The sequence below is a fragment of the Drechmeria coniospora genome, chromosome 01 (genome assembly GCF_001625195.1).
Source record: "Drechmeria coniospora strain ARSEF 6962 chromosome 01, whole genome shotgun sequence".
In the NCBI taxonomy this organism is placed as follows: Eukaryota; Fungi; Ascomycota; class Sordariomycetes; order Hypocreales; family Ophiocordycipitaceae; genus Drechmeria; species Drechmeria coniospora.
Genome location: NC_054389.1, coordinates 7061279 through 7075392, shown reverse-complemented (window position 1 = coordinate 7075392; position 14114 = coordinate 7061279). Strand labels below are relative to the sequence as shown.

Below are 14114 nucleotides of genomic sequence, written 5' to 3'. Positions count from 1 at the left end.
CAGCTTCAACGATCCGTTGTAGAGGCTGGCCTGGTGTTTCGTCGCGCTCGCGCTCGCGTCCTCGCTTCACCGCAGGAACGCAGAGCCGCCCCTCGTTACTGGGATGCCTTGATAACATCCTCCAAAACTCCTTTCTCCGCCAATTTCTTCATCCAGTGGTACAAGACAGGTGTGTAGTCCCTCCGACGCCCAAGAACGCGCTCCTCGTCGTCGACCAATGCAAAAGTCTCCTGGCGGTACTTAGCCAAGGCGCTTTTGGCAACGGAGGTTAATTCCTCGTGCATCGCGTAGGCTTCCTCCATGGTGCGACCTGGTTGCCAAATCTCCATCTTGCGAGAGACTGGCACCTCGGCCTCAACAATGTCCGACTCTTGCAGGCCGAACTCGCCGAGCTCGACTGGGTTCTGAAGGTCGAGAACACCCTCGAGCAATGGCACGAGTTCGGCAAACATTGCATTGCCATGTATTTGGTCTTGGAAGTGGCCAAGTTCTGCCAAGGCAGTGGCAATTCTGGCTCGGAGAACAACTAGGGGGCTTCGGCACAGGGCGAGCAGGCTAAACTCGTTCTGCGTGCCGTCGTATTGTTGGATTCGTTCTTGAATGCGAATCCCCGCCGTCGTGGTCCAGTCTACCGAGTCGATCGGCCCTGAATCGTGCTGCTGTTAGTCGTGTTTGAACAAGGCTGATGCGCAATTTGCATGATGTAGACTTGCCGACCCTGCGAGGCTTTGTTCTCATGCCGTCAAGCTCCCACACGTGCCCATTTGCGGGCACGTAGGCAATGAAGTGGAATCCATAGTCCGCCTCCGGCTTCCCTTTGCTAGTGGCCTGCGACTGTCGCTTCTTGCGCTTCTTCGCCGTCGTCGGTCGCTTCTTGGCAGGCTTGACCCTCGCTGCCTCGGCCTCGTCTGCCAGAAACAGGTCGGCGCTGAGCTGGTCCATGCGTTTGACAAACGAGTTGTGTGCCGTCCTGATGAAGCTATTGGACCCGACCCGATGGCCACGAAAGGGGGCGGGGAGCTCCCTGGTTGAGTCCTTGAACGCTTGGAGCTGGTCACCGAGCTCCACTTCGTCTGCGTTCATGACGATATTAAGCAAGGCGACGGATGCGCAAGAGTTGTTGGTTGCCTACGATTTGAGCGGCTTCGTGTTAGGTAGTCACCACATCCAGCAACCGTTCCGGAAGGGGGAGATCATACCTGATTGGCGAACCAAAGGGGTGCTTCTTCGCCATCGTCATCATCGTTGTCGTCGTCACCGTCCTCCAAATCTGGCGCATATTGAAAGAGAAATATCAAGCCGAATACGGGGTGTCTTTGAGATCAAGGTCAGCCTGTAACCAGGAACATAGGCCCACTGCACACGCACGGCAGAGAGTTCAGAGCCCAGTGTTCGTATGATAGCAGCTCTTTCGTTGTGACGCCCTGCACTCCCAACTTTTGCAGGATGAAGTTGAAAATGGCCTGCGTAACGGCTTCAAGGTCAGGGTCGAAATTCAGCTTCATAGCCAAGCGAGGTGGGGTTCATACAGGTTCCGACTCGATCTCTGCCCAGCCTTCCCATTCCTCAATCTCATTCGCTGTAAGAGGTCGCAACGCCTCCTCGACGAGCTTCTCTGGCAAGTATTCCTCGTACATGTGCTGGCTGCTGTCCTCATTCGCCTTGCGCTTGGGGTTTCTTCGTGGCCCAAGTTCATTCATAGTCATGTGTCTCTTCGACAAATGACTCTCCTTGCGTTCGAGACGTCGACGATTGGCGGTTGCAAAGGCTTGACGTGCAGACGGGCGGACGAGGTTGATACCATCCGCTTCGACTTTGCTCTTGGGCCTCGTCTCTGCGGTGATTTTCTTGACAGTATGGACCAACCCTTTGCTGGCAGGAACTGAAAAGCAGGATGAGCCGGAGGCGATGCTGGCGACAGGCTGAGCGGTTATATTGTCTGACGCATGAGGAATGATCAGCTTCGACTTCTCTGCGACCACGTCGGCAGCGCTGTCGGCGATGTAGTCGGCGATTCCTTCAGGTACTTTTGTCGGAACTAGTTCTGCGAATTGATTCAGGTCTCGACTCGTTTGAAAGGCGTTGATCAATGATGACCTGAGCCCAGTATTAGCTTTGCCTTCACGAGCCATTACCAACTATTCTGGCGAAGTATGTCACCAAAGTAGCTAGCAGGCCTCAGGTAAGAGTGAAATCATCGGCAACGAGAGAAGGATGGTTCGCATGACGAATGTGATGATCGTACGAAAAGAGACAGAGGGAAGGGAAGAGAGGGAGAGAAATGGGAAGGGAGTGGGATGTAAGATACAATGAGGCAAAATGTTGCCCAGACGATGACGACATGACGCCGTGGAGGAACGGTATGCGACAGAGAGGCGGCGCCGTGTGTAAAAGAAATCCATGCGAGGGTAGATGGAGATTCACGATGAAGGAACAACGTGCAAGCGTATGAGTCTTATGCATGAATACAGGAATAAAATAAAAGCGAAGAGTGCAGGTTGAACTGCCCTTTGGCAAGGCTTTCGATGGACGGAGGTCTATTAGGAGGCATTGAAGGGGACCACCCATTCTGTTGTTCCCGACCATCGGATCGGTGGGCACTGATACAAGATGGATACCTTGAATGCCATTCAGTGTATGCATCTCCTACCTTGGCCGTGTAATCTGATCTTGTGCTTGGTTTCCATGGGCCTTGCCCATTTCATTACGCGACGCAGCCGACGAAACCACTCACTCGTCGACACGACTTCGGCATCGATTTGGACGACGGTGCCGCAGAAGCAGGCAGGGCAGGGCAAGGAGCGAGAGGTGGTAACGGAAGAGGAAGCGAACGGCGGATTGCGCACCCGATCTCGAGCTCCGTCGTCCAACTCGACCGCTGGCGCCGAGGTTTGACGCGAGCCGCTCCTCGCCGTGACGGTCAAGCGAATGAATCAGGAGATCGGACGAACGACGAAGCAAGCACAGGGGCGTCTGCTCAAGGCCATCCCGATGACGTCCGGTGATGGGAGGACGGCAAAGGTGGCTTCATGCTTGCGAGCATGCGGAATTCAACGAGGGAGAACGCACAAGAAATAACAGCGGGCGACTGGTGTTGGGAGTGGGAGTATTCCGCTTCAGAGCACCAGCTCCGACAGGCCTCAGTAGGATCGTGCGCAGAAAACAAGCCACGAGGGAGGAGAAGGAAAGGAAAGGAAAGGAAAGGAAAGGTAGAGAAGGACGGGATAAAGGGTATTTCGACGAGTGATGGGTAGGTTCAGTCCGTACCTGCGAGGTCCATTGGGACGGATGAATGAGGTATTTCGTACCACCACCACCACCGGCTCCGTGCTCTTTGGTATGATCGTACAGCAGTCAAAGCCGTACGCGTACGAGGCTGAAGAGAATGTACCACTGCTTGTAGTTATTGCAGAGATATTGAGCGCCGTAGATGAAGAAGTGTAGACAGCTGCCTGGTTGTATTGTGGGCAGCATTCGATATATTTCTAGTTGTACGGAGTACATGCACTTAAGTAAGTGCTTAGTTGTACGCACCTTGTCATATTAGGTATCTAACAAGTTTTAATTAATAGTAGTTGTTGTACGGAGTACTTACCTGTAGGCTAGCTCTTCTGGACCCTGGGTCCCTCTCAGGTAATTACCCTTAGTACCTAAGTAGTACTAGGTAGGAAAGTACAGTAAATTCTGACAGTGCCATTACCGGTACTACGTATAAATACCTACCACTGTATCATTTATTTGGTGCTGTACACTTGTATAGTCGTCGATGTACCTACGACTGGCAGCAGTTGTACTTAGTATGTGGTCGCCGAATAACTCATGGTTATGCCGTACGGAGTACTGGTAGGTAATTATTTGGTACTTACGGAGTACTAGCTAAGATCTATTACTTGTACTACTGTAAGTGCTTCGTACCGATGACTCGGTATTACAGTAAGTACGTACATATACATTAGGACTAGGTATTAGGTAGGTACGGAGTACAAGTTTCTGTTTGCCTACAAGGACCTGTAATTGCGAGCACTAATACTTGCAAGTATGAGTACTTACTGCACCGAGGCATTTGCATGTACGGAGTACGGAGTATTATTATCATGATGAATACTACAAGCACTCAAGTGGTACAAAATACGTTGTAAATAGAACGTCGGCCGTAGCATTATTACTCCGTATTGTTCTCCGTAGGCAGTCCTCGAGGTGGCAGGTACATGTACTTGGACAGTACCGAAGGTGCAGAGTGGAGATTCAACCACTACCTTCCAGCTACTACGGAGTACATGCACAGTACTTGGTTCTACTTACTTGTGTTACTGGCAATAGTTAGCTCGCCGGTACCTGGTACCTGTCGAGTAATGGTTGTACACAAATGATTTCAATTTGCTTGCCGTCACCACCGCCAGCTACGGCAACAAAACATCACACGCCCGACGCGCGCCCACATCGCCAACTTCCTGTCGCGCCGCCTCCGATGATCGCTCGACGCGGAACCTTCAGCTGCCACGGAATGCCATGATCTCGACTCCCCGCCTGCGGTCGGGGTTTCCGACAACCCCAGCAGCGGCCGCTGCCCGGCGACGAGGCGCCGACGAGAAAACGCCGACGAGCGTTCGTTCCGAATCCTCGACGGCCGCCGCCGCCGACTCGACCAGGTCGCCGACCCTTCCCCTCGCCCCGGAGAAGTTGGCGAGGCACTCGGCCACCGGCGAGCCCGTCATTCCCCTCACCTTTCTCGATGGCCCTCAACAGCGGCTCTACGCCTTTGCCGTCTACGTCCTGCTCTGGGCATGGAAGCTGTACGACTGGCTGCAGGTCGTCGAGGACGGTGATTCCTCCTGGTGGCTGTTCCTGAAATGGATCTTCATCGATTTTTCCTTCCTCTACGGCCTGCCCGAGCTCAGGATACCCTGGCTCGAGCTGTCCCAGTCCGTCGTCACCGCCGTCTTCCTCTCCCATCTCGTCCTCAACTACATGCTCATGTTCAACATCCCCGTAAGAAACTCCCCTCGTATGGATGGGCTCGTGCCGCATCGCGCCCCAGCTGACCGGCCGCTCGCCAGCTTCCCTGGCAATCCTTCCTCCTTGGGTTGGTGAAGATTCTCTACGATCGGGAGCTCTCCATTTCCGAGCACAGCGTCAAGGTCTCGAACATTCTCAACAACCATTCCTTGATCATGGGCAGGCAAATCATCAACATCTTGCCTGAAGGCTCCGCCGTCCTCAACCCCGAGCACGTCCCGTACTGCATCAGCCCCAAGTCGAAGGCCGGCGTCGCGCTGCCCATCTTCTTCAACGCCACCGTCCCCGCCGAGATTGAGCTTGTCCGCATTGATCTCGAGACGGGCAAGGAGGAGACGATCAATGTTCCCGGCCGCGAGGTCGGCAAAATTGCCAAGCTCATCCGCGAGCAGAGCGCCGACTCCCACGCGACCGGATTCAACTGGCAGTACCGGGTCAAGAAGCCCGGCGTCTACCGACTCTCCAAGGTTCTGGACGAGTACAAGCTCGAGGTGCAGAGCACGGCCCGGAACACCTACGTTGTCCTTTGTCCCCAGGCCCGCATAAAGCCTGTCGAGTCCTCCCGGCGTTGCATCCGAGACTTGTCGGACCTGTCCCTCGAGGTCTACGGAACGCCGCCGCTCAAGATTGTCTACCGGCGGACCATCAACGGCAAGGACGATAGCTTCCATTTCCAGAGCCTGCAGCCGGACGGATTCACCTCCCCACTCCTTCGGAGCCTGGACAACCCGGCGGTGGGAGACGGCGATGACATCTCCTGGGTGCGCCCCTCCAAGGTCACCGTCGGCCTCAACGAATCCATGACGACGGCTGGCGAGTGGGACTATTCCGTCGAAGAAGTCAAGGACGCCTTTGGCAACGTTGTCAAGTATGCCGAGATGGCCAACGATGTCGACCATGCTGCGCCCAAGGGGCTGGCGCAGAAGTTTACCGTCAAGGAGCGACCCAAGGTCCGCATGCACGGCTGTGACCTCAGGAACCCGATCAAGGTCGCCAAGGGTCACGCAGCCAAGCTGCCTGTCAACTTTGGACTCTCTGGCGACATCTCCGACACCTCTCACAAGGTCACCTGGAAGTTTTCGCCCCTCGAGTCTCTCACGAGCAACGGAGACCACGGCGACAGCACGTCCATGGGCACGTACTCGGCCAAAAACTCGCGCGACAGGCCTCTGATCTCCGAGCCTGGCTTGTACACCCTCAGCACCGTTTCGAGCGGCGAATGCCAGGGAGAAGTGGACGAACCGTCATCCTGTTTGCTCCTGAACCCTCTCGAGCCTCATCTGTCCATCAAGTCGGAGGACATCCCGGACAAGTGCGCCGGGAACTCCATTGGCCTTCGCGTCGATCTTGATCTCGTTGGCACGCCGCCCTTCACCATCCGATACCTCATCGTTTCCGATGGCCGGGTCGAGAACCAGGCTCACCGCGTCCCTGGCCTGAGGTCTCAGCTGGAGCTAATCCCCAAAACCGCTGGCCGCCACAAGTACATCTTCAAGTCCATCGACGACGCCGTCTACGTCGGAATTCCCTTGGAAGGGTCGGATAAGATTCTGGAGCAAGTGGTCAAACCTGCTGCCTCGGCCGTCATTGCGAACCGCAACCGAGAGATCGGCGCGTGCCTCGATTCGCAAGTGGAGGTGGATGTTGATCTGTACGGAGACCCTCCATTCAATCTCGAATGGGAAATGGTGCACGATGGCAAACGCAAAACCGAACGCGCCGTTGCCGTGGAGGAGAATCGTTATCGGATCAAGACCGCCGCCCTCACCAAGGGAGGAGAGTATATTCTCGCTCTCAGCAGCATCCAGGACAGTCGTGGCTGCCGCGTGTTCTTGCAGGATCAGCTCAAGATCTCCGTGCGACGACAGCGACCGCGCGGTGGTTTCGGCCAAGTCGAGCAGAAGAACAGCATCACGGCGGTGGAATCGGATACGCCCCTCCGCCTGCCTCTACGACTCCAGGGCGAGGCACCTTGGACGATACACTACAGGAACCTCAACGGCACGGGCGACATGCTCACCAAGACCGCCACCAACGCAAACGATCATCTCCTCGTCCGGTCGCGAGGTGTATATCAGATCATGGACGTCAATGACAAGCAGTGTCCCGGCAGCGTCGACGCATCCGCCTCCACCTTCAAAGTGGACTGGTTTCCCCGCCCGCAGATGTTCCTTGTGGAGACTGCAAGCACCGAGCGGTCCGACGACATCTTCATCAAGCAAGAAGTTTGCGAGGGAGACGTTGACGGGTTCGAGGTCGAGCTTCAAGGTGAATGATACCCGAACGCTGGCATGCATGACGTATCCGTCGTGACCACTAACGTTGACCAGGCACGCCTCCCTACCACGTTCAGTACGATATTTCGTACAAGCCAAGGCAGGGATCGAGTGCCATCAGCCACAAGAAGTTCGATGCCGCCTTGACCAAGGCGTCGATCTCGATGGACACGACCAAAGCGGGCGACTACACCTACCAGTTCTCCGGCCTGGCCGACAACCTGTACAACATTGACAAGAAGTCCAACCCGCTGGTGGTTCAGCAGCGTGTGAACGCCAGGCCGTCGGCTACCTTTTCGAAACCTGGCCAATCATTCAAGTACTGCATGGAAGAGCAGGAACAGGAGGATAAGATCCCGATTGTGCTGACCGGCGTGGCCCCGTTCTATGTCGAGGTTGAGATCAAACACCAGGCGGGGTCACCGCCTGAGCTGTACCGCATCCCGTCGATCAATTCCAACTCGTACGGCATGCCGATCCCGCGAGAGTATCTGCGACTCGGAACTCAACAGCTTCGCGTCCGAAAGGTGCGCGACGCACGAGGCTGCCAACAAAAGTACGAGCTGGGTGCTCCATCCATCCAGATCCAGCTTTTCGACGCACCTTCGATCTATTCTCTGGAGTCAAGGCAGGACTTTTGCGTCGGTGAACGTATTGCGTACACCCTCTCAGGCACGCCGCCCTTTGACATCACGTACGAGTTCAACGGTCGGTGGAACGCCAAGTCCCAGACGACCAACTTCCGCCGCATCGCCGAGAAGCCGGGCGAGTTTACCATTACGAGCATCTCAGACAAGGCTAGCGAGTGTCGCGCGGCAGTCAGCCTGCACAAGACGATCCACCCGCTGCCGAGCGTGCAGATAAGCCGAGGGAAACAGTCCCGTGTAGACATTCATGAGGGAAACGAGGTCGATATCTTGTTCGAGTTCTGGGGTACGCCGCCCTTTGAGTTTACGTACACACGAAGCAGCAACGTCAAAAAGGGGCAACGGAGCGTCGTTCTGGAAACGAGGCACGACATTTCTCACGAGCACACCAAAGTTGTCAAAGCTAGCCAAGAGGGTACGTACGAGGTGGTGGCCATCAAGGACAAGTTCTGCTCGTTTTCCACCCAGCAAGTCGAAAAGAGAGAAGGGCGATGATTTGGGCTGCTGCATCTGTTGCACGGCCACATATGCGTGTTACGCACCTTGTGTGTACACGCAGGGTCACGCAAGACTATAGGAGCAGGCAGGTTGGCTCCATGCAGCATTGGGAGGAATGCGCGAGCAAAATAGTGAAGAGGTCGTCTACAATGCATTTGCACCACGGCTCGGCGTTTTGAGTTTTTGAGTTTTGAGTTTTGATTATATTTTATGGTCATCATGACCCTTTCTTGGCTGGATACCTCGCATGTTGCTTTCCTTTATGTGTTTTAGCTGACAATGTGCCTGCCAATGGCGAGGCACCCATTCTCGTGCCGACGAATGCAGGTATTGTTTGTTAGCTGATGAATATGTCTGATGTACGCTCGCCAGAGTGGAATAATGGCTATGAAGCCTGCTCCGTAATGCTCCATTCAATGATGCTCCGCCAGCTCGGTGCTCCAATGTCCGGTGCCCTGCCACCAACCAACCGCCGAAGCCTACTCGCCATCAACAAGGTCGATAGATTTGATCATGTCACCACCGGCGCGTGCAATTTCCAACAGCACGGCGCCACGATTGACATCCACCACATCCTGCTCCTCGCCATCATCAATCTTGCAGAAGTTGAAAGGTAGGCCGGCCCTAAATTTATGTCGTGGCTGGAGTTTTGGGTTCCAGATAGCGGCAATGACGTTGTCCTCAGGACCGCCACGGAATATCACCAACGTATCTTCGTACACACGCTGAAGCTCGTTGGCGAACACATCGACTGGATGGGCTCTCGCGGGGAGCGAGGCCTTACCGGTACGCTCATCGAGATTCTTGAACTGCGAGTGTTTCTTGACGCCGGCCTCCATGGCCGCTTCGCAAATCACACTTTTTACCGACTTGGAGGAGATGTGGATGAGGAAATCGTAATCTTGCAAGGAGGCCTGGAAGACGGCAGATGGGTCCATGCGGAAGGCTTCCTCGCCGACAAGCTTGCAGGCCGCCTTTGCAAGACAGGTCATTCGGGAGGCCACAAGTTTGGAGGGGCCATTGCGGCTGTAAGCCTGGCCTGACCGGTCGTGGGAGGTGGCGGCGAAGATGACGGTGGAGCTGTGCATGAGGGGATCGCGCTTCCTCCACAAGTCGAGTTCCCGCTTGATCGAGGATCGATCCTCCTTTGTCAGCGTTTCGGCTGAATCGACCACCAAGGGCTCATCACGCCAATCCCATCTGGACAAGAACAACAGCGTCCGCAAGAAGCCAACGGTGGGCGACGACGGGAGTCTCCATGGGTATGGCTGGAGGAAGACATGTAGAACGAAAAGTTCGATGAGCTCTTCGCCGAAGTGGCCGCTGAGCTTGTGGCTGTCAAACCAATGCTTGACTAGCCTGATCGACTGGGACAGCGGCTGCAGTCTGGTGCAGAATGTGGCCATCGTCTGGGTGTGGAGAGGAAGCGTAACGTATGCCCACCGAAGGTTGGCCAAGGTTTCGGTAGCCTCGTTGCGGATGTGGTACTCCAACTCCTTGTTCTCGGCTTGACGTTCGAGCAGAGTCTCCTCTAGGTCGCAGTGTATCCGAAGTCGAAAGGCGACTCCGTTTTCGTAAACGATGTCAAGGTATGCCAAATTCTCGATGCCGACAGTCCTATTCTCGCGGCCTAGATATGTCACCAGATTCTCATGTGCCGCTGTCAGACGTCGGTCTATGTCAAGGAGGAGTTCCACCTTGGTCTCTTGAATGGCCGTCAGGTTCTCGGGCCACCTGTTGGACGCCTCAAAGTAGAGGTTGACGTCGACCGGCGTCACGTAACCTTTCTGAAAGCCGATGGCGGGCGTTTTGACGGAGGAATAACGAAGGAGTGGTGAAACGGCAGACAGCTGGCGAATTTGCAGCGGTAATTCCTCGAGGCTGCGAACATCACGCTCGAGAGTGGAAAACGACTGTCGGGCGGCATCAAATGCTTCTTTGTCGAGGGAGGAAAGCCCGAGGACGGAGGAGAAACCGGGACCGGATGGGAGCAGCTCCTCCTTGATGATGTTGAGATGACGTTTCAGCGCGTACCGGGCAATTTCTTCGCAGATTTGGGAGGGCAGGTTGGCAGCCCACTCGACGCACTCGAGAATGCTCCCATCTTTGAAACGGCGCAGTTCGGCCTTTTCGCCCCAAAAGTGACGAAAGGATGCGGCTTCCTTGGCCTCCTCAGCCGGAGGGCCGTACTCCATCCGACGATCCATCTGGGCAGGCTCGAACACGACGCCGACGGTGACCTTTGTGCTCTCCTCTGGAGCGCCACGATGGAGCGGCCACGAGGTTCGAGGGGGTAGACGGAGATGAACGAGGTGAGAACGGCGACCGTAGGCGCGCTTGAGAACACGGTGGACCTCCAGACCGAACTTCCAGGCGGGACTGCTCCGATCGGCAAGCTTGGAGAATTTGGTTGCAACATCGACACTGTCAATCTCCATTACGGCGTCGAAGACGTGGAAAGTCAGGTCCGATTTGACGATGAAGGTAGGGTCAAACTTGTCGACTGCGTCGTCGGCGAGCAGTTCGACCGTCGACTTGGCATACAACCGCAGCAAGCTTGCCGACGAGGGCGTCATTTTGTATGCAATATTCAGCTCTCTGACGGGGTCGAACAACACGGGACCTCCTTCTCGGATCGCTTTGGAATCCGTTTCGGACTTGCCAAAGGCAAACGGCTTCTCGTTGAAGTCGGTAGTGGAGATAAACTGGACGACGGCTTTAAAAAGCTCAACACTGCTGAGTGAAGTCGAGAGGGCGGCCTGACCCTTACGCCCTCCCATCTGCAATAGGAGGGCGACGATGGCGGCCCATTCAAAATGCCCGAAGCCACCTTGGGAAATGTTGCCTCCGAAGCCGCGCTGCTGCAGCCATATTCTGCCCAAAATGCAGGCATCGGCAAAGGCGGGACATTCGTTTGCCGCATTGGTGAGAAGGCGCAAATATTGAATAAAGGTTCCTTCGGCATTTAGGGTCGAGTTGTAAAAGGGTGTCGCCATCGACTTGGCCGTGCTCTCGTCACCCTCCCCAGCTCGGTTGCATTTCGAAACGGGTGCCAGTTTGGCCCAAGGGAAAAGACGGTCAGGGGCGCACGGGATGATTCGGATGCTATATGTCGCCTTCTTGCGGCTCTTCTTGTTCGACTTTGCATCGGGCTCAGCACCATTTTCTTTTGCACTGTCCACCGCCTGCTTTGGCCGTAGAACGACCAGAGGTAGGAGGGGATTCTCGTTCAGACATTCAAAGGTGAGGTCCATCGATTCTGCCATGCCCTCTTTGCGCAGGCTGGCGGCGATGTAAGCAATGTAGTAGGCGCGTCGGTAGTAGTAGCGCATGTCCATAAAGTCCTTGTCTTGGAACAAGGACCTGGGCATTTGGACGACCATATCGACAGCCAGCGACGGCTGGGTCTTGACCATGGTCTTGGAGACGTAGCTGCCTACGACATTGATCTGTGACGGTTTGGAGTAGGCCACTTTGTACGGCGCATCGCTCGATGGCCTCGGATCTGGGTAGGGGACGAAAACTTGGTGCTTTTTCTCCAACATGGACGTAGCTTTGGAAATCTTGAAAGTATGACCCGTCAGTACCTGCTGCAATGCTGAAATAGCTGGGAACCGTTTGGGCGAGCAACTCACCGGAAGGCCCTCGTGGGGCTCAATCGAGTCTATGATTTCTTTAACACGATAAATATGGCCATTGCAATGCTCGAGCGTCTTGTTAACGTCCAGTCTGACCGATTTCAAGAGTTCGTCTGTCTGGAGGATGAAGTTGCTACTCGTCGACACCTGAAGAGAGGTTCGAGAGGAAAAGTCGATCAGACCATCATGTCGCAAGCCGGAGCCTGGATGCTCGATTTTCCGACGCTTCAAGCTCGATTCCATGATGGCGACGATGTGCAAGGCGACGTTTTGCGGCCGTGGATCGAGCGTGGTGACGGTTCGTTCATTCGTACATGATGGATGGTGGATGAATTGATTGTCGCTAACTTTTTGCCATGATAAGTGTGATAAGATAAGGTCACGATAAACGAGGACCCCGTTTTGAATTTTCCGTTCCCGGCTGCGAGGTCAGGAACCAACCAGGGGCCAGGCGAGCGGAACCAATGCGCGGGGCAACCAGTTCAAACGACAACGTAAGTACAGTACAAGTAAGGAGCACTTGTACGGTACTATTGAAGAGAAATTAAGTACATGTCGGTACAAGTAAGTACTCCATACATTCAAGTACGCTTACACCTATCATAACTACCTGCAACTACAGTACTGCACATACTTGCACTAGTAAGTAAGTACGATAAGTATTTACGGAGTACTCCGTACTTGCAACTACATTGTGTACTTACACGGTCAGTATGGAGCTACTCCGTAAATATACTGTATTTGCATTAACTATATGAAAGACACTTTGGCAGGTACTCCGTAATATCTATCACTGGTAAATTGATTGCTACTTATAACGTACATGTAAGTACTTGTACTGTACAGCACACTATACTGTACAAGTACATGTACATGTACGGAACACAGTATGCTCAACCAAAGAGCTCCGTACTTACTAGAACCTAAAGTACATGCGCAGTTACATGTACTGTATTTCATGTATTACATCGAGGTGTGTGTGTGGTAAGTATATTACAGTACTTTCTTACTTACATGCTTGGGCTGGGTCCGGAACACACAAGTACTGTACTTTAAGTACTCCGTACTCCGTACCAATACCAACGGAGTACTGAAAGTACATCACTTTACTCCGTACGAGTGGCGCAACGACAAAGTGTCGGATGTTGGAGGTGGCAGAAAGGGCCTACTTACATAGTAATACTGTGCTCCGTACTGTACGTTGTATTTACTCCAAGTACTAGCATCTACCATTGTACCACGAATCGCTACTGTACTTGCCCCGTACAGTACTTACTTATGTACATAGGGGATCATGGTACAGGTGCGGTACCTACTTGTACATGAGTGCTTGTACTTGACATGTCAGCGGCTTACGCCGTGCTGGAATGAACCCTGCTGCTCGGCGACTGCGTCGTCCTGAAACGGTGAAAATTAGGGTCGGCGAGGGCGCCACCCCACGCGCTGGTGGGGTTACGGGGTAGGAGGGGCCCCTGTAGGTATCTTGGCGGCAGTTGAAGATTCTGTACCGCCCGTGCAGCAAGTGTACATGAAAGTACTTGCTGCTGGTCGTCCGGACAGGTCAATGCTTGTATCACCGTGTACTCCATATCACTGTACACGTGCATGCAACAACCACCACGTACGGTATTAACGAGTGCATCGTCACTCTGCCAGCTGTCGCTTGCCTTTCGAGCCAACGAGCAGTCTTTTTTCTTTCTCTCCATGGCCGGTCCATCGCCGTCTTCGTCCTCTCGCAAGCACTCTGGCCGCTGACGATACCAAGAGTCTGCTTCCCTCTCCCCTCGGCAGCCCGACGCGGCTGGTCCACCGTACGGTCGATACCCGCCGCCCCGACAAAGGAGCCACAGACTTTTATGCCTTGGAGGGCACCCCTGTCACGGATTGGTTCCCTCGACACCGATAAGACGAGCGCACCCGAGTTTGCGTCCGAGTAGCTGGCAACCTTGGAGCCGTCTGCCGTCGTTCTTCCTCTCTCCGTCGCCGTCGTTCTTGGAGCCTCTCTCCGTCTGCCGTCGTTCTTGGAGCCTCTCAGTTCT

The 14114-nt window shown here is 54.5% G+C and overlaps 3 protein-coding genes across 3 annotated transcripts; 1 reads left to right on the top strand and 2 right to left on the bottom strand.

Annotated features, from left to right (window-relative positions):
* Positions 1–95: 95 nt before the first annotated feature.
* Positions 96–2132, bottom strand: DCS_01838 (uncharacterized protein; the record flags this gene model as incomplete). The annotated part of the gene is made up of 5 exons (XM_040799169.1): positions 96–659; positions 718–1128; positions 1200–1314; positions 1369–1463; positions 1530–2132. 5 exons carry the CDS (start codon positions 2130–2132, stop codon positions 96–98), a joined length of 1788 nt encoding a protein of 595 aa, XP_040660052.1.
* A 2377-nt stretch (positions 2133–4509) lies between these two features.
* On the top strand, positions 4510–8434 carry DCS_01837 (nucleoporin; the record flags this gene model as incomplete). Its single annotated transcript, XM_040799168.1, has 3 exons — positions 4510–4989; positions 5058–7284; positions 7347–8434. 3 exons carry the CDS (start codon positions 4510–4512, stop codon positions 8432–8434), a joined length of 3795 nt encoding a protein of 1264 aa, XP_040660051.1.
* Positions 8435–8916: 482 nt separating this feature from the next.
* DCS_01836 (pre-rRNA processing protein Utp22) lies at positions 8917–12318 on the bottom strand (the record flags this gene model as incomplete). The annotated part of the gene is made up of 1 exon (XM_040799167.1): positions 8917–12318. One exon carries the CDS (start codon positions 12316–12318, stop codon positions 8917–8919), a length of 3402 nt encoding a protein of 1133 aa, XP_040660050.1.
* Between the last annotated feature and the right edge of the window lie 1796 nt (positions 12319–14114).